Consider the following 23,370-nt stretch of genomic DNA (forward strand, 5'->3'; position numbering starts at 1 on the left):
AAGCCAATTAGAACTTACTCTGTTTCTTGTGAAATTCAATACTGAAAAAGGACTTATAATATTCTCTTTTTCCATTAGCTAAAATGACACATATCGCCACAATTTAATAGCCTGCAAAGTGTGCTGGCCACTTACTATGTATGACAATAACCTCTGCCAGACGTGATTCTATGTACCCACATTCATAAAAAGTTATTCCACTGTTATCGTTAACTGCCAGCTTTCAGAATCAAAGTCACCTTCATTTGAAATCCAACAAACATTTATCTTAAGAAAAATAAAAAGTAACTCTAAGTATAATAATGAGGCATGTTAAGTAGAGTAACAACTAGATAAAGGATGATAGTACTCAAGCTGCCACTAAATATTTCACTCATCAAGCAACAAGACTACAAAGGTTTTATAAAGGTTAAACAAAAAGGGATGACAGACATTGCAATTGTTACTTATTATGCATTATTCTCCATGCCAGCACTGTCTTGAGAATTTATTTGGTTTTCACCATCTAATTAAACTAACTGTTACTAAAATATCTCTTCCTTGTTCACTAATAAGTAGGTAATTACTTAATTAGAAGGTATTAAAATGAGTAAGTTTTAAAAAATAAGGAAAATATGTTCCTGCATTGATCTAAAATAATATCTCAATACAAAATTTGAATCAGTATATGATTAAATTTTTGGATTAAAAATATACTAAAATTATCAACACAGACAACAAAACTGAAATAAAACAATTTACAAGCAAGGTTAACAATTCTTAATCTTGTAATGCATGTAATCCCTGACCACATTTTTTTAATTGATATAAAAATTCCTGGATAAAATAGATTCCATGAAATTGAATGGAAAACAAATTTCTTTAGGTGAGCCTGAATTTTTAATTAATCTCCATAATAAAATGAAATATGTTTTCATCTGGAAAAAATTATTCATATGCCTCAAAGAATAATTAAAACTGCAGTCCATTTTACCACACATATTAAAGAAGAATCAATACAGTGATCTGAAAGAGCACTCTAATTTATAAAATATTATACTTGCTAAAAAAATAATCTAAGATATTCAAATTCTGGATAACAGACATCGTAAGTTTCATAAACCTTAAGATTCCATATTCTTCAAAATTTCAAGATAATTTTAGTTTTAAAGATGAACAGAGTTGTTTACCTAGTCACTGGTAGTTACTAAAAATTTGTGTTAAACCAAAGGAGGTTCTTCATAAATACTTCAAGACTTGGTTGGACAAACAGGCACACCATTTACCATGTCTTCTCCAAAACTGGATTTTAGTTACCTAGATCAAAGTGTGATTCACCAGTGAGTGTGCCAGTAATTGATTAAAGATATGTTGATGTCCAGAGTTCTCAGGCAGACCCCTGGGGTCTGTGTCAAAAGCCCTGGACAGAATAACTAGTCACCATGAGCCTCACTTACTAATCTTACTAATATAAATTTAATTAATATAAATTTATTACTTACTAATATAAATTTAATCTTTTATGTTTCCTTATCACAGAAGGCTAGGTAGCCCAATTAGGCTAGGTAGTATAATACAGCAATAATAGCATGATGTCTAAACACAGTGTATGGAAGGAAAAATGCAGTGCTGTAAGTACTTTGGCAGTTTCATTTGTTCAACTGATTGATAAAATAATCTAAAGTAGTCCATAGAGGTTATAATTTAGCTTCCTTATATATTTCATTCAGAGTTCTCAAATATTCCTAATAGCTTCAATAGTACCATTTAGCAACACAACTGTCCTAAAATAATAGTGCATTTTGATTAGATTTTGCATTTCAAAGCACTTTCAATATAGAAAACAATTTTATGCAACTTATATCAATACCCTAGGATAAAAGAATAGCCAAAGGTTATATGTAAATTACCAATTATCTAAAGGAAGCAAAACTGATTTACTGCTTAATTTATGTTAGTTCTCTGCTGGGCAAATAACTATTCTGAAAGTAATAATAAATTGTCCACATCTATTTATAAAACAATATAATACAAAACCAGCTTCTAAAAATAGCATATTTCTCTCACTTTGATTAGAAAACTGTGTGCCTTACACAGAATTGTTTAAACAATTATATATGGTTTTTGAAAGTTAATGTTTCAATTATAGACTTGACTAAAGTCCACAAAGTTATTAGTACTTTGGGATGAACTTAAGGAGAAATAAAAAGTTATTATTGTTACTGAGGCAATTTCAAAGAAATAGACAAAGTAAGAATCTTGCTAACCTGAATATTTATGAAAGCTATTTTCATCATACAGTGATAACTTCGCATCTTTTTAAAAAATATGCTTTATACTAGTAGACAATCTTTGTAGACAGCAATAATTAAAAATAAAGACAGCCAAAAGGGAAATTTTCAAAGTACATGATGAGTTTTTATGTTTTTAATTGTAATCTTACATATTTTCTTGAAAATGATGACTAGGTATGAACTTTAAATTTGGGTGCTACTGTATTTTAAACTATTGAGTTTGTGCTTCGAAGTCGTTGTAAATCAATTTCCAAAGTCAGGAATTCTGGACAACATAATAAATACTAATTCCTCACAATGCACAGGGCAGAATACCAGGACTAGGATGCTGTTATGTCAGTAACATTCTTTAACACAAAAGACAACACCAATTTAAAAATGTATAATGTGATGACCATAAAATCATAGAGCATTTGACACCAACACACAAAGCGTATGTGTGTATATTTCATTTAAATGTAGGCAAAAAAGTACCAGATGCCAAATTATATTATTTTTAATTTATTTTCATATTTTGAAGAATTTATAACATGCTTTAAAGCAGTTTGGCCATACTTTAATTTAACTCTCTAAGACTATAATTTATCTTGCTGTGTTCTAAAGTTCTTACTGAAATTCTCATTTTCCTATAATTACTATTAGAAACTTGAGTAAGAATGATACACTTTTCTGAGGTACTCCACTGGAGCATAGCTTTAAAAATTATTTGTCAGAATTAAATAGTTTGGTTTTATCCTGGAACACTTAGAAAACTCTCCAAAGGAATATAGTCTAAGTTCATTATTCTATTTTAGAAACAAATAATAAGAGAAATGAGAATATATAATGGGAAGATGTTGGGAAGATAATAGTTTGTATATTTTGACCACTTGTCAATAGATGTATTATTTTTAAGATGGTAAGTATTCAGAAGTATAATAATTAATTAGAATTGCAGTGAAGTGATAAAATCTGTATTACAGGGTATACAGAGTATGCTACCATTAGTGTAGACAACACAGAAAGGAACACACATTCTCATTCCTTGTGCATGAATACGATAACTTAGAAGAATAGACCAAAAAAAAAAAAAAAAAACCTGATAATAGTAGCTACAGAGGGAAGATGACTTAGTCACTGGGCAATGGGTATAAATTTTAAAACACTTAGATATATTACCGATCAAAATAGATATGAAAACAAGTGAAGGGTCTAAAAAATGATGCTTGATTTCACAGAAAACTGCCCATGTTTGTTTCTGATAAAGAAAGAAATTACTTTTAAAAATCTCTCCCACTACTAGTATACAATTTTAGGACACCAAATTGCCAAGGAAATGGAAAACATGTCTAGAAGAAAGAGATATAAGAAAAAAAAATCATCCTCATCTCTAGTTACTCAAGGAACAAGAACAAAATAGCCACACAAAATGTTTCTGAATGGGCTGCAGGAATAAGGAATCTAGTTTCCATTACTGCACTTTGAAATATTGACAACAATGAGTTTTAGCATTAAAATTATCAATACACTGTAACAGTCAACATTCTCAGTATTAGATTCATGAGTCTAATACCATGTTCATTCAATACATTCTAATAATGGGTTTGCCTAAATATCACAGAGTACACATATCATTTCAGTGAATGACAATAAACTAAATTAGATCATAATTACAGGAATATCAAAAGAATTTTAAAAATAAATAAACATACTATGCAACACTAGGAAATTTCTAAATGAGGACAGTACATGTCAAACACTAATTTAACCTGATTTCCAGTACATTTGAGACTCTTGAAATGAGAAGTAAATATTGCTCCACTATTGAGGAAACTCAAATCAAACAAAATTTGTTTTCAAATCATACTATTTTTAAGTATTCTCTTTGGTTGAGTATCTCTGTTATAATGAATAACTGCTAGTAATAAGTTTGTGCACAACAATTACATCATTCAACATATTACCTATTTTCATGTTTCTTATTATATGGCTGAATTATTGAACAAAACAATTCTTCTAAAAGCGCTTTTATTATGAAATAAAAATACAAGATAAGTGACTAAGATTACTTTATACTGTTAGATAACTAAGCTTATTTTTGGACAATTAGTAGCAGAGCATTGTACAGGCTATGTTCTCAAGTCAGAATAATACTATTTTGCTGGAAGCATTTTTTCTTAAATTAGAACCAATAGAATATGTTTACAATCTCACAATGAGAAGTAACTTTAGCTCATAAAACAATATCTCCTGCTCAGTTCTGTATTAAGTTTAAATGTGTGGGAATAGGAATGATAGTAGAATGAATTAGACATCATTACCCTATGTATATATATATAACTGTACTACCCATGAGATTTTACATCATGCATACCCAGAAGAATGAGAAATTATATTCCATTATATAAGATGTATCAAAGTGTATTCTGTCATATATAACTAATTAAAATATTTTAAAAATGTGGGTATAAGTGCCTATGTGTTAGCAACAAATAGCTAGCAAATTATATATAAGCAAAGTAGAAAATAAGAGGAGGGAGATTCAATACAGATGTGAAAACTGTGGCCTATTCTTAATTTTAAGGCACAATTTACAGAATATGAATGAAGTTAATATAGAATGCTGGAAATATTAATGTATAATATTCAACTTTTAATGTGTTAAATCAGTAAAATTCAAATAAATTTTATCACTGTCTTTTCATAGTAATTTATGCAATATAAATAACCACACACTACAAAGATATTATTCTAAAAAGCAGGACAAAGTCAGAAAAAAATTCTTCCCTTACTAACCAAGTATTTAGATACATACTTGTCATCTAAAAGATTTAAATAAAATAAAAACAGCTTTTTCCTTTTAAAACTTCCATTATCTTTTTCATGTTGTCCCATATGAATGATTGCACATTCTCGTGTACAACCTGCTTCGTTGGACTTCAAGGACAAGATTTAATTTACTTGCTTTGCTGTACTGTATTAATGAAGGCTCAATTTACATTACAAAATATCAAAACTAACCTGCTAATAAAGTGTGATCTTTTTGTTTTGGGTTAACTATATAATTGTCTTATCTAGATGATTTCAGTGGGCTATGTTTGGAAATGGAAGGACAGACAGTAGACAGAAGAGCAAGGTAACCCTCCTCCATCACAAAAGGCAGGAATACTGACAATGTGGCTACTACAAACACCACAGAAGCAAAGGCCCTGAGTGTCCTTTGAAGTCATTAACCACAATTATTCTTGTTCTCTCCCCCTCCTCCTGTTATCTCTATTTCTCTCTGGGCATCTATTTCTTCCTTTCCCTTCCTCCCTTCCTTCTTCTTCTTCTTTTCTTTTCTTTTCTTTTTTCTTTCTTTCTTTCTTTCTTTCTTTCTTTCTTTTTTCTTTCTTTCTCTCTCCCCTCCCTCCTTTTTTTTTTTAAACAGGATTAATGAAATAATTCATATACTATATAACTCAACCATTTAGAGTACAAACTCAATGATATCTAGTTTACTCAAAGCTGTATAACAATCACCACAGTCTAATTTTAAAACATTTCATCACCCCCCAAAGAAATCCTGTACCCATCAGCAATCACTCTCCTGCAGAACCCCATGACTCCTATTAAGCACCCACGAGTCCCACGTGTCCCCCTCTATGTATCTCTTTCCTTCTGTATCTTTTTCTTCCTCTTTGAACTGAAAATGTTTATTAATATAACCCATATTCTTTCAAAATAAAATTTCCAAACAAAATTTCTGGAAAGGAGCCATTTTAAAAAACATTTTAAATAAACATTTACCATGAATATACTTCTGTGTGTATAGATTTGCCTATGTTTTCAAGTTTTATTGTTGTAACATGTTACTACTTCACTCTTTTTAATGCAGAATAATATTTCATTTATAAGTACATAAAATTTTATTTGTCCACTGATCAGTTGATGGACTTCGATATGTTTCCAGTTTTTGGCTGTTATGAACACTCATGTAAATTTAGGTAGATCTATATTTGAACATTCATGTACAAGTTTGTGTATATGTTTTCATTTCTGCTGTTTTCATTTCCCTTGAGTATATACTTTTATATGGAACTTTTACCCTTGAGTGGAGTTGTCAGACTGTATTTAAAAGTGATTGCACCAGGGGCTAGGATCATAGTGCAGTGGTAAAGGGCCTGCCTAGCATGTGTATGGCACTGGGTTTATGCATTCTTAGAACTGCATATAAATGAATAAAATAATGATTAACTGACAGCTAAAAAATATATTTAAAAAAGTGGTTGTACCATTTCAGAAACCCAAAACTAATGGATCAGGGATCCAATTTCTCTATGATACCAGAAATATTTTTATTGGTGACAATTTGTTATTTTATTGGTAAATGGTAGTGATAATTACTGGTGAATAGTAATAACGTACATTATTATTGATCATAACCATCTTAATCCTACTTGAGGGGCTTTGATTTCTATTTCCCTGACCACTAATGTTTTTGAACATGTTTTCATACTGGAGAAATGGCTACTGAAATCCTTTGTCAATCTTGAACTGGGTAATTTGCATTTTGATTATTGATTTGTAAGTATTCTTCGCATATTTAGATACAAGTCTCTTAACACATATATGATTTGCAAAGGTTTTCTCCTGCTTTGAGGTAGCCTTTTCACTTTCACCCTGTTGTCTTTTTAAGCACAAAAGTTTTTCATTTTGATAGGTTCCGATTTGTCTATTTTTCCTTTTGTCACTTGTGCTGTGATGCAACATCTAAGAAGACTTTGCAGGAAGATTTATTCCTGTGTTTTCTTCTATAGGTTCTATAGTTTAGCTTTTCCACTTAGGACTATTGATGCCTATTGACTTAATTTTGGTGTATGATAGGAGTTAAGGTTCCAATTTCATTCTTTTGCATGCAGCTTTCAGTTGCCCAGTTACCTTGGTATTCTTGTAGACAACCAATTGACTATAAATATGAGAGTTTATTTCTGGACTCTCAGTTATATTCTATAGATCCAAATATTCATTCTTATGTCAGTAGCACACTGTCTTCACTATTGTACTTTTAAGGTAAACTTTTAGTTTGGGAAAAAGTGAGCTTTGTTCTTTCTCAAGAATGTTTTGGCTTTTCTAGGTCCTTTGAATTCCTATATCAAATTTCAGATCTACTTGTCAATTGCTACAAAGAAGCCTGCTGGTACTTGGAAAGGGATCATACTGAATGTACAGATCAGTTTGGGGAGTACTGTCATGTAACAATATAAAATCTTGGAATCTATCAAAATGGAATATTTTCATCTATTTAGGTTATCTTTAATTTCTACCACCAAATATTTTAAAGTGGCTGAATATAATTGGCAATATTTAGTTATGATTTTGTTTGACCAACCAGCAGCCTTTGAGATGATCGGTAATCTTTCCTTTTTTATATGTTTCCTCAGCTTCCAGGAGCTCATATTCATTAAGTTTTTCTCCAATTATATTGATAGCTGCTTTCCAGAATTCTTTGCTGGTTGCTTGTCTTCTCACTGAATTTTCCTCTTTTGGTGAATCTTATGACATTAAATGCCATTTATATGCTAAGACTCCCAAATTACCTCTCTTGATCAGATCTCATTCCTCATGTCAGACTGAATTCCTGCTTCTTTGACATGTCTAGCTGGATGATGACATGCCCCAAACTTAAGATTAAAAAGTCAATGGATAAAGAAACTGTGGTATATAAAAATATATATATATATATATATGTATATATATATACACACACACACACACACACACACACACACACAATGGAATATTACAGAGCCAAAAAAATAATAAAATTATGGCATCTGCAGGCAAATGGATGAAATTGGAGAATATCATGCTAAGTGAGATAAGCCAATCTCAAAAACCAAAGGACGAATGATCTCGCTGATAACTGGATGATGACACATAAAGAGAAGTGGTGGGGGGCAAGAATGGAGAAAGGAGGGACTGTATAGAGGGAAAAGAGGGGTGGAAGTGTGGGGGGAAAGGAAAAAAAATTAACAGAATGAATCAAACACCATTACCCTAGGTAAATGTATGATTACACAAATGGTATGCCTCTACTTCATGTATAAACAGAGAAACAAGATGTATCCCATTTGTTTATGATACAAATAAATTTAAAAAAAACATGATCATGGCTTAATTGCATTGGCATCCTAGTTAGAATATTTAGTTCCTACTATTAAAGAGTATCCAAGATAAAGTTTACAAGAATAATATAAGTGCTTCAAATTTATTTGGACTCTTGTTTTGATTGGTGCCACATAATCAGGATATAATCAACTATACAATGACATTTTGCTGAATAAGTGAATGCATAAATCATTCTTTTTTATTCATGTAGAGGTAGAGATCATTAGAAATAATTGTAACTACTTATCTATGTATTCATATATCTAAGTACCCATGTATCTGTGTATTAGATTATAAGCTGAATAATCTGTAATTAAAAATATAATTGTGATAAAAGTATCAGCCAATATGAAAAAAAAAGTCGACTCCTGTCCCCAAACCAATTTTATTTATAGTCACCTTAAATGGCAACTGTATTCTCATAGTTATTCAGCTGAACACTTTGAAGTCACGTTTAATTTTTTCTCATACCTCCTTATACATCTAACCCTATTTTTATCTAAAAACTACACCACAATCTGTCCACTGCTCACCACATTCAATGCCAACCCTTACCCTTAGCTATCATCACCTCTCACTGGATTCTGGTGTACCCTCCTAATACATAATTATATATTTATCATATTATGTGTGTATATGTCTAGACACTGTGTGTGTGTAATTTTAAAGATCCACATGTGATGCAGAAAGTTCTACTAGATTGAAAAACACTGTCATTCGTCCTTTAGTTTTTTGAGATTGGCTTATCTCACTTAGCATGATATTCTCCAATTTCATCCATTTGCCTGCAACTACCATAATTTTATCATTCTTCATGGCAGAGTAATATTCCATTGTATATATATGCCACAGTTTCTTTATCCATTCATCAACTGAAGGGCATCTAGGTTGGTTCCACAATCTGGCTATAGTGAATTGAGCAGCTATGAACATTGATGTGCCTGTATCTCTGTAGTATGCTGATTTTAAGTCCTCTGGGTATAGGCCAAGGAGTGGGATAACTGGGTCAAATGGTGGTTCCAGTCCAAGCTTTCTGAGGAATCTCCATACTGCTTTCCAGAGTGGCTGCACTAATTTGCAACCCCACCAGCAATGTATGAGTGTACCTTTTTCCCCACATCCTCGCCAACACCTGTTGGTGCTTGTGTTCTTGATAATCGCCATTCTAATTGGGGTGAGATGAAATCTTAGGGTGATTTTGATTTGCATTTCTCTTATTACTAGAGATGTTGAACATTTTTTCATATATCTGTTGATTGCTTGTACATCTTCTTCTGTGAAGTGGCTGTTCATTTCCTTAGCCCATTTGTTGACTGGCTTATTTGTATTCTTGGTGTAGAGTTTTTTGAGTTCTTTATGATCTCGCTGATAAGTGGATGAGGACATATAATGGGGGGAAGGAGGGGTTAGCATTAGGGTTAGGGTTAGGTTTAGGGTTAGGGATAAGGAGGGTGGTAAGAATGGAGGAAGGAAGGACTGTATAGAGGGAAAAGAGGGGTGGGAGGGGTGGGGGGGAAGGGAAAAAAATAAAGAAAGAAACAAGAAGTCCAAGAGGTTAAAAAAAAAAAAAAAAAGTGGAAACATTTAAAAGATATAATTATACAAAAATAAATTACCTAACATTACACCTTAGGCACACACAAAAAAAACAAAACAATATTAAAATCAATGGAAGAAGGAAAATAAATGGAGTCAGAGTAAAAATCAATGAAATTGAAAGTAAAAAACAGTAAAAATGATTAATGAGTCAGTTTGTTTTAAAAACATGCACAAGATTGATAAATCCTCAGAAAAACTAACCAAGGTAAAGAAAAAAAGACTAAAAAATGATATTAAAAAAGAATATATAACTAGAGAAAGTAGTAAATTCCAGTGGTTTATATAAAAGACTTTCAACTTTTCTTCATTTAGAATTATGTTGGCCTTGGACTTACATGTATGGCATTTATGATGTTGAGGTATGTTCCTATGATCCCTAGTTCTTTTACTGTTTTGAGCTTGAAGAGGTGCAGTAGTTTGTCAAATAAATTTTATGCTTTTATTGAGGAAAAAAAAAAGAAAAACACTGTCAAAGCAGATATAGAGGAAGAGAGGAGTCTAAGATATAAAGGAGTTATTAATAATATTAATATATAACATTTATCATTCTTTATATTATATATTTGCAACAATGAAGACAAAATTTTTCAGTCTCACAGGTAAAAGGCAGTGAGTGAGGTGAACACTTAGCATGCATCACCTCACTTATAACCAAAGTTCTTACGTTGGCACTACCATATTTTATTGAGTCTAAGGCACTCTTTTCACATTTTAAAATCTCTGAAATCCAATGTTGTCTCCCAATCAATGACATCATAGAGCCACTCCTGGTCAGAGGACAGTTATGACATGCTTGTCACTGCCTGCAATGGATGCAAACCTTTTTATCCTAGTTAATGATAACATATGAAATAAACCAGAGTTGATCAAGATTTATGAAAACCTAGATTATGAAGATGAAAAAATTTTATTAATATATTAACAAATTTATTTAGCTTTTATTTTCCTATCTATATAAACATGAATTACATATGGCTAAATACTTCTAAAATAGCCCTTTCAGCGAGTATAAAATAAATATTCTTGGTGGTAAGGGAGAACTGTGCCATAGTTGAATAGGTGGTGCTTTTTTAAGTGGTATATCAAATTATGATTAACCATGTCTTATTATTAGGTAAAACAATATAGTCCCTGTGCAACAAATACATGAACAGCTCACAATATAAAAGGCCAATTAGAAAAATCAAACCTGTTCAAACTTGGGCTGTCTTTGAAGTTCTTTGAATGGTTCAGAGAGCCTGGATTCTGGAATCTGACAAGACTTAGTTTTAAATTATAGCTTCTCCATTTACTAATTGCACACTTATATGACTGCACTGAATTCTCCTTGAATCACTTGTGTATTAAGAAGAAAATCTATACTTTTAAGGTGAGAATTGAGTATTTTGGCTGAAGTGCCTAAATCAAAAATGTTGACATATTTACTTATTTATAGTATAATTATTTTGGTGTTATAATTATGAAATAATAACCATCCTTCTTTATAAAATGCCCATCCCAGACCTGGAGACAATCTTGGTGAGTCTCTCAAAATTTCCATGCATCTAATGCACAGGTATGTATGATTTTTACAAGTAGAAATGTATCATAAAGACTACATCATGCATTTTGAGTTAATAATGTAGCTTGAAGATCAGTCACTTTATGAGGGCTAACATTTTTGTTTGGCTCATTCACTGCTGTATTTGCCTAAAACCAGACAGGGAGAAACAATTATTACTAAATAATTTGTTGAATGAAGAAATAAGTTGTTTTGTATTAATAAATATTCATTTATCTCATTCTTTGTTTTCAGTTATATAACATCTCACTGTAGGAAAAATGAAATTTACTTGAATCTTTTTGAATGATAAGAAATTTTTATGGTATACAAAAGTTATTATGTTTATAGAATATCTATAAACATATTTTGAAAAGGTAGGTAGGTATACATCTGCAGAATATACACTCAGAAACCTAATTATTGGTTCACATAAATTTTCTTTTAATTTTGATGGATAATATATCTGTTATTCCTGGTGTCTTAGTACAACTTCCCTTTGTTTTCAAACCATTCAAGATTTTACTTTAGACAAGTGTTCCTTTCTCTTTCTCATAGTTCACGTGAATTTTAGGGGGATGAGCCCCTTCCCTCTTCTCCAGAGTAAGCACTGGAAATAAGGATGCCAGACTGAGCAAATTAAACCACAGGGTGTCTAGTTAAATTTGAATTTCAAATAAATAAGGAAAGGTTTTGGTATAAAACACATAAGTACACAAATGCCATCAAACACATGTGTGAATTAATATATTTTGAGAGCATATAAGAAAATATTTCATGGTTTAATCAGACCAAAATTTACTGAGAGAAGAATCAGTATCACTGGCCATTTCTTAACCTATTCTATGTAAGTAGTTCTAAATGTAAAGATGATAACCAAAAATTGTAAAATAGAATTTCAAACATATATTTTCATATTGTATATATAGCAAAAAAAGTTTTGTAAGTTTGCTTTGATTTGTTTTATTTTGTCTTTAGAAATTAATTCTACATATAATTATGCAACAGTTTACATTTACTTCCATTACTTGTCTCACTTCCAAATCCATTTTGATGTACCATATCCCCCTATGTAGGAACACAATAAAGTACACACAGGTGTCCAACTAATACTGTGTACATGATATATATGTGTGTTTGTCCTATTGAAAATGTTTTAAAGTTATGAATTTCCTAAAAGCTGAATCCATGCTTTTTCTTTATGTTTTCAGCATTTATCAATCTGTCTGGAATATAGCAAAAAATTAATATACCTTTCTCAATTAAGCAAAACAGAAGCACTCCATTTACAATAAGATCTCTGAGAAGAGGTTTACAAAGCAAGAATTGGTTATCTTTCAAACCCTCTTCCTCCCACACATATTTGACTTCTCAAAACTATGATAATAAGAACAAATGTGTTGAACACCTGTAATTTCTAGTCTTATATAATGAAGAGAAAATATTTATATAATAGTAATCACTAGTCAGCAATTCAGTAAAAAGCAAATGATAGGCAAAAGAAAGTTGTCACTTGAGGTCATTAACTGCAAAGACGCTTGTTTAAGTGTAATACTCACTAATACTTAAGAAAAAGCATATTTTTATGGAACTTTATACTTATTAAAATGTTTAAATTTATATGAACTGTATATATGGGAGGATATGACTAATTTTAGTTTTCTTTATATGCTAATTTTTTAAGTACAGATTTTTAACCACTATGAAATTCTACCAAAAGTTGTACGTACTACCTAGTCAATTAATTTTAATTTGTTCCATCTACTGTGTGACCAATATTCTCTCTGCAATATTCTCTCTGAGTATCTAAGGTGAATTGTACAACTGGTAAAACTGCTGTTTCACCTTACTGATATTTATATGCTGATTCAATTTACAATAAATGTAGCAACTCTTATCATTAATTACCCATGAAATGATCATTAATGAGGGATACACAATAGCATTACTTTCTTGTCTGTTCTTGTGCCCTCTGAAACAGGTATAGAGAAAGGACTAAGGTGCTTACTTCTAGGAAAATACTTTGTTACTAACTCAAAGCTACTGGAACCCCTTCTTATAGAATTTAGTTTGTTTTTTTCTAACTCAAGCTTTAGATCAACAATGATAAATCTAAACGTAGGTTTGATGCTGCATGAAATCTGAAGCAAAGCAGAACATAATAAATACAAGTTCAATTGCTCATAGGACATTGTATAATTCTAGGCAAATTTTCATATTAAGTATAAAAGAAACAATATACTAAAGATATTTTGAACAATGTGATAAAATGGTTAATTAATATATTTTTAAAACATTCAAAGGACTGTAAGTTTCAGAGAAGAATTAAAAAGGGAAAATTATTAACACAAGAAATATGATCATTACAATACAGACTCACTAGTAATATGAAGTTCATATAAAAAATAATTCTCCCTTTACCTATAGGTCTTTTAATCTATGGATTTTATAGTTAGACATTAATTGAGACATGCTATGGTTAAACCACTAAAAGCACATGGAATAAATGTTTCTAACTTAATTATTAACTATTAAGGTATTCATGATATTTTACCTTTGTTAAGCACATGATTAAAGATATTTTTAATAATATTTTAGTTGTAAAAGGACACATTATCTTTTTTAATGAATTTATTTTATGTGGTGCTGAGGATTGAATCCAGTGCCTCACACATGCAAGGTAAGTGCTCTACCACTGAGCCACAGCCCCAGCCCTGATTAAAGATCTTCATTGCAAGGAAAAATTATAACATCGTAATGTGTTTATGTCCTATGATGCCTATTAAAAATTCAAATTTAAGTTAACAATGAAGACTACTAAGCATGGGAATATTTCAAGACACTCTGTTTAATGTATTTTTGCTCCAAACAAACATTTTAGTAATGTGATAACTGACTAAAATTGAATATGCTATCGAATTGATGCTTTCAATACCTCTGTAAAAAGACAGGCTATAATAATTAATTTATCTTTTAAATGCGTTATAACATTTCCACTGACCAATATCCACTTACTGTTTCCATTCATTAGCACAGCCTAATAGAAAGTTTGCAAATTCTTAATAGGGTTATCATAGAAATGAATTTGGTGGTCCCATATGAAGGGATAACATCAAAATTGAAGTGGTTCTGTAGTTTTTGTTTGCTTTCATGAGCCCTTGAATTCTGAAGGGTGTTACTCAAAAAACAGCATAAATAACAGGCCTCTGATATTAAAATTGTACCATAAAAATAGATACTTTTGTTTAAGAGAAACCAAAGCTTTAAATAGTTAAAAAGTAATATGCCTACTGGAATTAACACAAATATTTTAAAAACTTTTTAGAGATTATTTTCATCATGAATAGTCCTGATATTTAAAAAGCAAACAGTACAACTACTATAACAAAATTACAGAAACACTAAAAAGGAAAACTCTTATGAATACTTTTTAGTTACCATTACAAATTGTCATTCTATCAGTCATAGGTGTCTTCTGAGCTTTATAATAATTGGTCTCTTAATGTTTCAAAGATAGAGTACCATACTAACACAAATAAAACTACTAGGCCCATTTGCCTTTGGGAGTATTATAATTAATCTCATGGATAAGCTGAAAAAAGAAACGGTTAAACAAAAACACCTTTTTACCTTCACACACATATTGTCTATAAATGAGGTTATCACATAAACTCCAAGTAATGTACTTAAAAATCGTGCGACTCATAAAGTTAAAATGAGAAATAATCTTTCAATAGAATAAATGTTATCACTTCAAAACATATCTCTAGTCAACCACTAAGGTTAACAATCTCTTGAGCTCATAAAAACAAAATGAGAAATGATTTTCAATACACAAAAATTTATTATCTAACAATAGATCTCTGATAGTCAACAAAGACAATGTCATCTGTCCTGCCAACATTAACCGATGAATGATTTGTAAGACATTTACCATTTTTCATTTAATGTTACTTAGCAAAACTAAGTAATTAGAGAAATTCCTCAAAATATTTTTAACATATACTATAGCATAACATGACCTCTCAACAACATAGATTTTCTGCTCTGGTAAGAGGCTAAAAAGTTAAATGGAAACATCCCTGTGTTCTTAAAAAGAAAGAAGCACTAATTAGATAACTTTTAGGTGCAAGGGATTAAACTAAGGAATATCCAGGGGACATACCAATATTTACAATCATAAACTAGTTCTAACATAGTGGTCCCTAAATCTAGTTTCCATATTTTCCTCTTGTCTGTCCGATGCTCACCAAATATTTTGAAAGCTTCTAATCAAAAGACAAATTCATTTTCACTTCTAAAATTAAAGTAACATTAGTTTGCCAGAACATCATTAATATGTAAAAATTTATATTACTATACTGAAGTGACATAATATTAACTGAAATCAATTTGTCATTTGAGAAGTGTGAACGTTTGATAGCTAAGTGAATTATTTGCATTCGTTTTTTTCAAGTATTACATACTTGTATTATTTCAAATCAGGACTAATTGTTATTACACAGTAAGCATTTCTAGGGCTCTAAAGACCCCATGCTAAGGATTACTTATATAAAATGAATCTTTCTTTTTAGAGGTAAGGAAATTCAAATAGACTGTTTACTTATAATCAGATGCCAGTTAATGGCAGAGTAACACATTTATCTTTCAACGGCGCTGTGTTTACAGAGCTTTACTTTAAAAACCTTAGAGATTAGATATTTAAACGTTGCTTATCATAATATAGTAGAAATAGAGACTCTATATTGATCCTGACTTCTAATGTTGAAGGACATAAACTGTCACCAACTCTATTTCTTTATGGAAGGCCTTTGACTTCCTGCTTACAATTATGGTTCTCCCTCTTAGATACTTATGCCCTAGTACATCATTTAAAATGCCCAGAAAAATTTTAACCTTCACACCAAACTTCACTAACTACCAAATATGCATGCAGTTATTTAATAAGTTCCTTTTCAATTGCATTACTTTTTATCATGGGGCTTAAATAAATTCTTATTGATATTTCACTGGCCATAGTTGGAAAACCATAGAGGCAAAGACCATTAAGATCGATAATCTGTTTTGAAGAGAATGACCTCAAGTTTGCAAATAAAGCGGACACTGAGTATTGATGGGTGCCTTTGAAAATGGGAGGATATTAAGAACTGGTGTCACTTGCTACTTCTATTGTTGAGAATACTCTGAATTGTAAAATACCTTTAATTATTATCTTTTCATATGTGAAAAACCATACATATAGAAATATACTGGAAATACAATGACAAATAAATTACTAATAATACTAATATACAATAGTAGGGGCTCCTAGTATTCAAAATAACAAAACATAATAACAACTCTAATAAAAACAGAAAAGTGCTTATCATTATATGAGGTGTAGAACAATAAATCTACTGGAATATTTTTGCCCAGATGATTGTTTCTTTGTTTCCTTTCAGTTAATTAATAAACATAAACTAAATTTATCTATTTATTTCATCTGTGTTATTTGTAAAAGTATTAGTTTTTATCAATTTTAAGATTATTAGGAACATCATGATTAATTGATTGAGAAATGTATCAAATTGATGTGATCTTAAACACAGTTGGATTATCAATAATCAAGATGTGGAAAAGAGATGATTACCCAGAGGAAAAAAAAAGAAAAAGAATGTTATAATAAATTTATAAGGGAAATATTTTTCTAAAGTCAAAAGTATTTAACACAGAACTTTCTTTTATTTTATAAGAGAGATACTAATGAAAAAATACATTCTGTTTGTATAGCAAAATTAAATACTTAAGCTAAAGAAACTACAGATTACTTAACTACAGAATTAATATTTATATTCACTAAAATTCTAATACTATCATAAAACTGCAACTAACCAAGCCTTCTACAGACACTGACTTTAAATGACATAGGTAGTTTGCCCTGAAGGCATTAAAATATTATATTTTTCAATATTAATACGTAAAACAGACTTGAAAACAAATCTGTACTTGAAAGAAGCATGTTAACTAAACAATGGAGATTCAGAGGTCTGCTCAAAGCTTTAAACCAAAGATTAATAGCATCACTGATACCTCTCTTCCGTCGGGGAAGCCCAACAGGTTTGCTTGATCTTCCACACCACAGCAGCCACCAGTAACAAGGATAAAAAACAACTGGAAATAAAGCGAAAACGATTTTGCTCAAAATATATTTGGCATACGTACTTAAGTAAAAAAATATATGGAAGATTAAAACATGTAGAATTATCATTTTGTCTTGGTAAATAATTTAAGCAAAGTATTTCTCCACACTACTCCTTACTTAGTTCCTTGCAATCTGGTGTCTGATTTGTATACTAATAAAAAATGTCAATACTAATCATGACTACTATTTATACAATATTCAACATTTTAGAGGACACTTTTGTCAGAAATTTTTCAACAGGAGGTCACTGGGAATTCCTAGAAATTAAATATACTAGTCTTTTTCTCTATTAATGAACTCACATCTAAATTGACATATCAACCAATCATTGTTTCCAACTTTCTTCTGAATGCTTATTTTTTTTCTTTCATCCTTTCTGACCCAATATAGGACCAATGAAGGTAGGTTATACTCAAGATTCATTCTTTTTTTAAATTAGCAGCATGCCTTAAAACTAACTTCCCCATGTTCTTCTCTTGCCTCAGAAGTCTTAATTATTCTCATGGTTTCAATATGACCTCAATGGAATGATAGATAAGCCAAAATTATAGAAGCTTACCATTAAAAAGATCTAAGAATTTGTTCACTTCAAAATCCCTCCAGGGAGAAAATTCCCAGTACAACACTGATCGTGACTGAGCACCTATAATATCCATCGTAACTGGACTTACAAGTAAGTTACAGATTTGCAAGTCATTCTTTCCATTTTTAGTGAATTCAACCAAAAATGCTCTGATTTCTATCATTTGATGCCATTTTTATTTTCTAGGTAAACATGAATCCAGCTGCTATGTGAGAAAATGTCTCTCTCTATCTGAAGAAGCCCAGAGGATTGCCAGGTTCAGTGATTCTCAACCAACAGTGACTTTATCCCCAAGGAGATATTCAGCAGAGTCTGGAGACATGTCCTGTTGTCACCATTCAGTGGGCATCTCTTGGGATGCTGCTAATACAGTAAAGCAGGTCAGCCCTGCAATAACAAAGGCCTTGCCATCTCAGAAGTACAATAATATCCAGGTTCAGAAATCCTGTTCTGGTATGCACTTCTTATGTTATTACCAGTTATCAATGTAAATGTAGAAATATGGTACTGAGAATTGAAACTTTAGATATAGTCTGAGGATCCATTTATTTGAATTTCAGTTGGACTCCCAAGTCCTTAAGAATTTTAGCATGAGTCACAAACTTACCATGTCCAAATTGAACTCATTAATAACATTCATAATAATAAAAGTAACTGACATCTATTGAATAATATGTACCAAGCACTATGCTACATTTACATGAACTCTCTTTATTACCACAGTCACACACAGTATGCCATGTATATTGTCATGTGCTCATTTAAAAGACGAGAAAGTTGAATCAAGCAGAATGTGAGTTTCCTATACCTCAAATACTAAGTTGCAAGTTCTTCTCTTTCCCGACTTTTTTGAGTCAACATTACTTTACAGCTAAAATGTAAACACACATTCAATTTATCATCCTTATACACAGACTCCAAATCTTACCAACTGTCTTTTTCAAATGTCTGTAGTAATACATAACAGATATACAAAAATTCTATGTATTCAATAAGTAAATATAATTTAAATACCAAAATGTATTTTTATTTGATAATCTGATAATTCACATATTCCCTCCAAAACAGTTAACATGAGTAAGATTCAATTGAGATGGTAAAGACAATGAATTTCTGTGAGAAGCTTAATTCTTTTAATCTACATTGCATGACTAAGGTGAAGAGTTCACTTTTACAATAATTCAGGACAACATAAAATATGAAGTCTTTATAATTTTGCTTTCTTCAGGAAAGTGGATTCATATTTTAGGGGCTTATATCAAATGCTTTCTATGCTAACTTCTATTAGGTTAGCAATGAAAGTTAAGAGTGAAAGTTAAGCTTGGTGATGGCTCTTAAATCAATAACCAGTTTAAGAAAATAATTTTCTAAAAAATTCTAACAAATTCCCATAAATACTTAAATCCCAGTAAAATACATCTCCGTACATAGCACATGGTAGTTGTGAATAACCTTGCTAAATGAATGGAATTGGTACTTTCGGTGATTTGAATAAAATCATTTTTTTCTGACATTGAAAGCTTCACTGGCATTATTATTTTACCAAAGTTATACTTTATAAATGTTCTTGATTTCTACGAAACTACATTGCTAACAAAAAGAAATTATGGTTCTTTTAAAAAATCGACATGAAAACAAATGCTAGTTTATTAAGAACACTTGCTTCATTAAAAATCAAACACTTGTCAATCCTATGCCAGGTGAGCACACAGTGGGAAAGCAGCCATTTACAAGACAAGAGGGTCCTCACCAGAAACCCACCATGCTGGCTCCTGGTTTTGGACTCTGTAGCCTCCAGAATGGAGAGATATTACATTTCTGTCATTTAACCCACCATGTCTGTGGTGTTTTATTATGGCAGACTAAAGCTCTCCACAGTCCAAAGGAAGAATAAGGTTCAATCTGATCAGGCCCTAGCTCTAGGTCTCCCTGATTGTGTGGACTGTACCTTCTGCTGGGCATCAGTTTTACTCCCAGGCGCTTTCCTCTTAGCAACAAAAATGAATCTCAAAAATGAATCTCATCCAGGACTCATAGCACACACCATTACACATGCCCACTACTCATCAATCATTGAAGAGGTACTAACCAGCTTTAGCCCACCAGTGAAGTGGCAGGGGATCAATTCCACTCCAACTGAATGGCTGCTACACAACCAGACAGAAGGAGTAAAATGAAGGCTCGGAAAGAATCCATAAAATCCACTACAGATATCATTTATATAAAATTCATGGGAAAACGTACCTAAATTAATCTTCCCCAAACTAAAAGTCTTCAATCTTTCCTTGACACACTTTACGAGAAAATAGGGTGTTCTCAAGCCTCTGGCCTGACAGGGAACTAGAAAGATTAACAATATATAGTAATGAAAATCTTCCTTCTTGATCCCTCCTATTACTGATAACCGACATGGATGATATCTTATTCTTTCAAACTTGCAATAAAAATTGACCACGGTCAACACAGTGGGTCCTTTCTTTAGACATTGTTTTGAAACACAACTTTGGTGTTAAAAGTTTTCAGTATAAAATTCCCTTACTATTTTTAAAGTAGTACATGATCATTTAAAAAACCTTCCTTAAACATGAATGCATAACACACAGAGAAATCATAAGTGTACATCTAATGAATTATCAGAAAGGCAATACACCCAGGTAACAACCCTCCCTATAAAGAACCAGAACCCAAAACCCTTCTTTCCTCCTCAAAGGGAATCACCACACTACGTAAACAGGTTACAAGTTAGTTTTGCATATCTCTGAACTTTATACAAATGGCATCCTATAATATTATTATTTTGTTTCTGCAACTTTCATTCAATTTGATGTTTGGTATTATCCTTGTCCCTTTAGCATTCACCTGTTCTTCATTGCCCCACATTATCCTGTTTTGTCTATATTTTTTCCATTCTACTATTTTTGGACATTTGGGTACTGCCAGGTTTTGGCTTCATAAGACATATTACTTTAAATATATTTCATGTGACTTTACGTAGATTGTAATTGCCAGGTCACAGAGTACACGTAAATTAAACTTTAGAACATAATGTCAAATGAGTTTCAAAGATGTTCCATGGATTCCTAGTATGCCAGAAGCATTATTTGTTCTATATCCTCTCTAGAACTTGGTATTGTGGTTTTCTTCTTAGCCATTATAGTAGGTATAGAGTAGTATTACACTGTAAGTTTAATTTTAATTCCCTGATAAAAATTAAGTTGAGCAAGTTTCTATACTTTGTTGGCCTCTTGGATATCTTTTTTTGTAAAGTATATGATCATCTGTTGCTATTGTGGGTAGAGGGGCTGAGTTTTCAGACCGTTTTATTGATTTATATAAGTTATACACTGTAGATATAAGGCTCCCTCCCTTTATATAGGTTGCAAATATTTTATGTTATTGTTTGATTTGAATTTTCATGTCAATGGTGTCTTCTAATAACAAAAATTATTAGTGTTTCTGTAGTCTAATTTTATGGTAGTACTTTATGTCTCCTATTAAGAAATTTTTTCCTATTCTAAGGTGAAGAATTTCTACATTATCTTCTAAATGCTTCATTGTTTTTCCTTTTCTTCTAGAACTTATTTTTATGTTCAATATGAGGCAGGGGTGAAATGTCAATTTTCCGTATGCATAGCTAATATACCCAGTCCCTGATAAAGCTTTATAAAAAGCAATAAACACTGATAGGCAGTCCTTGACTTGGTAATAAAATTTAAGAATGTTTCCTTTAATCCATCTCTCCTGTGCTTCACTGACTTTACAGAGGGACTGAGGTTTTATTTATACCTTCTAGATAATGTTGATGTTCTCTACAGAGATATTTTGTTTTAGCCATCTGTGGGCAATGGCTGCCATATATTGGAAGCTTTTGCAGGACTGAGTCTCTATAGCAAGTCCTCCACTCTCTGCTCAGCCTAAGGTAAGAATGGAATTCTACCTTTTAGTTCAGTCCTCAAATTCTTTGTTTTTCTTACTGGAATCAGATCTTCACATGTGCGGCTTAGGGATCAAACTAGGATTTTAAGGACAACTTTACAGGGTGATTTTTCTATTATCTCCTAGGTCCTTTCTGGTTTCCTAGCCTCCACTCTTCACACTTTAACTAGAAACAGCCCACTTACATAATTGTACCATGTTCCATGTTGGGAAGACAAAGAAGTGAGATAGCAATGGGTTTATCTGACCCTCTGTAAACACAGTGCCATGGTACAGAGAGAAGTTTGCAGTGCCTTTGAATCTGGGTTTTTACAACTTCCCCTGCTGAGCCCCTTCTACTGCTTGCTGGTGTCCTCACTGTGCAACTGCCTTGGGACAGGGCGAGTGAACTGAGGAAAAAGAGAAAAGAAGGAGGGGTTCTCCCCACTCTTTTGGTTTAAAGAGTTGCCTTCTCTAGGAGGCAGAAAATAGAGGACTGTTCCCTGCGTAGAGCAGAGTAGTCCCTTTCAATTTTAGATTGCATTACATTCTAGTCAGAAAATATTAAAGGAGGGAAAATGTGGTAAACTTCAAATAGTTCACTTGTACTTAAAATTCTGGTGTTCTTCCTGATCCGCCTGCTGAGACCAAATATCAAATAGCTACCTAAGCATTTTGTCCAGGTTTTATAGATGACTTCAGTGGGAGACAGAGATGTGTGTTCACACAATATTTCCTGAGACTAGAACGCTATGCATGATTAGCTGATTTTTGACAGTGCCGTAAAGGCATAATCAAAGGAGACAGGTCTGGCTTTCCAACAAATCATGTTACAAGTGGACATCCGCATGGAAAATAAATGAACCTTGTGTTACATCTCTGTCATAAACACTAACAACAAGAAAAACACAGTCTGAATGACAGACCTAAGTACAACATAAAAATATAAAAATCTGGGCTTGGGATGTAGTTCAGTGGTAGACTGCTTGCCTAACATGCCCAAGGCCCTGGGTGGTTTCAATCCCAACTTGAGCTGGGCAAAGAATCCTTAGATCTAACTCCAAAAGCATAAAATTAAATTGGATTTAATAAAAATTAAAATTTTTTTCTCAGGGCTGGGGTTGTAGCTCAGTGGTAGAGGGACTGCCTC

General features: G+C 31.8%; 1 protein-coding gene across 1 annotated transcript in view; it reads right to left on the minus strand.

The window, feature by feature from the left end:
• ATRNL1 (attractin like 1) overlaps window positions 1–23,370 on the minus strand; it is a 746,355-nt gene that overhangs the window by 364,335 nt on the left and 358,650 nt on the right. Inside the window, 2 exon segments of the mRNA XM_079136646.1 lie at window positions 17,611–17,616; window positions 17,619–17,691. Of these exon segments, the coding sequence (XP_078992772.1) occupies window positions 17,611–17,616; window positions 17,619–17,691 (79 nt within the window).

Source organism: Sciurus vulgaris, assembly GCF_902686455.1.
Source record: "Sciurus vulgaris genome assembly, chromosome: 4".
NCBI lineage: Eukaryota > Metazoa > Chordata > Mammalia > Rodentia > Sciuridae > Sciurus > Sciurus vulgaris.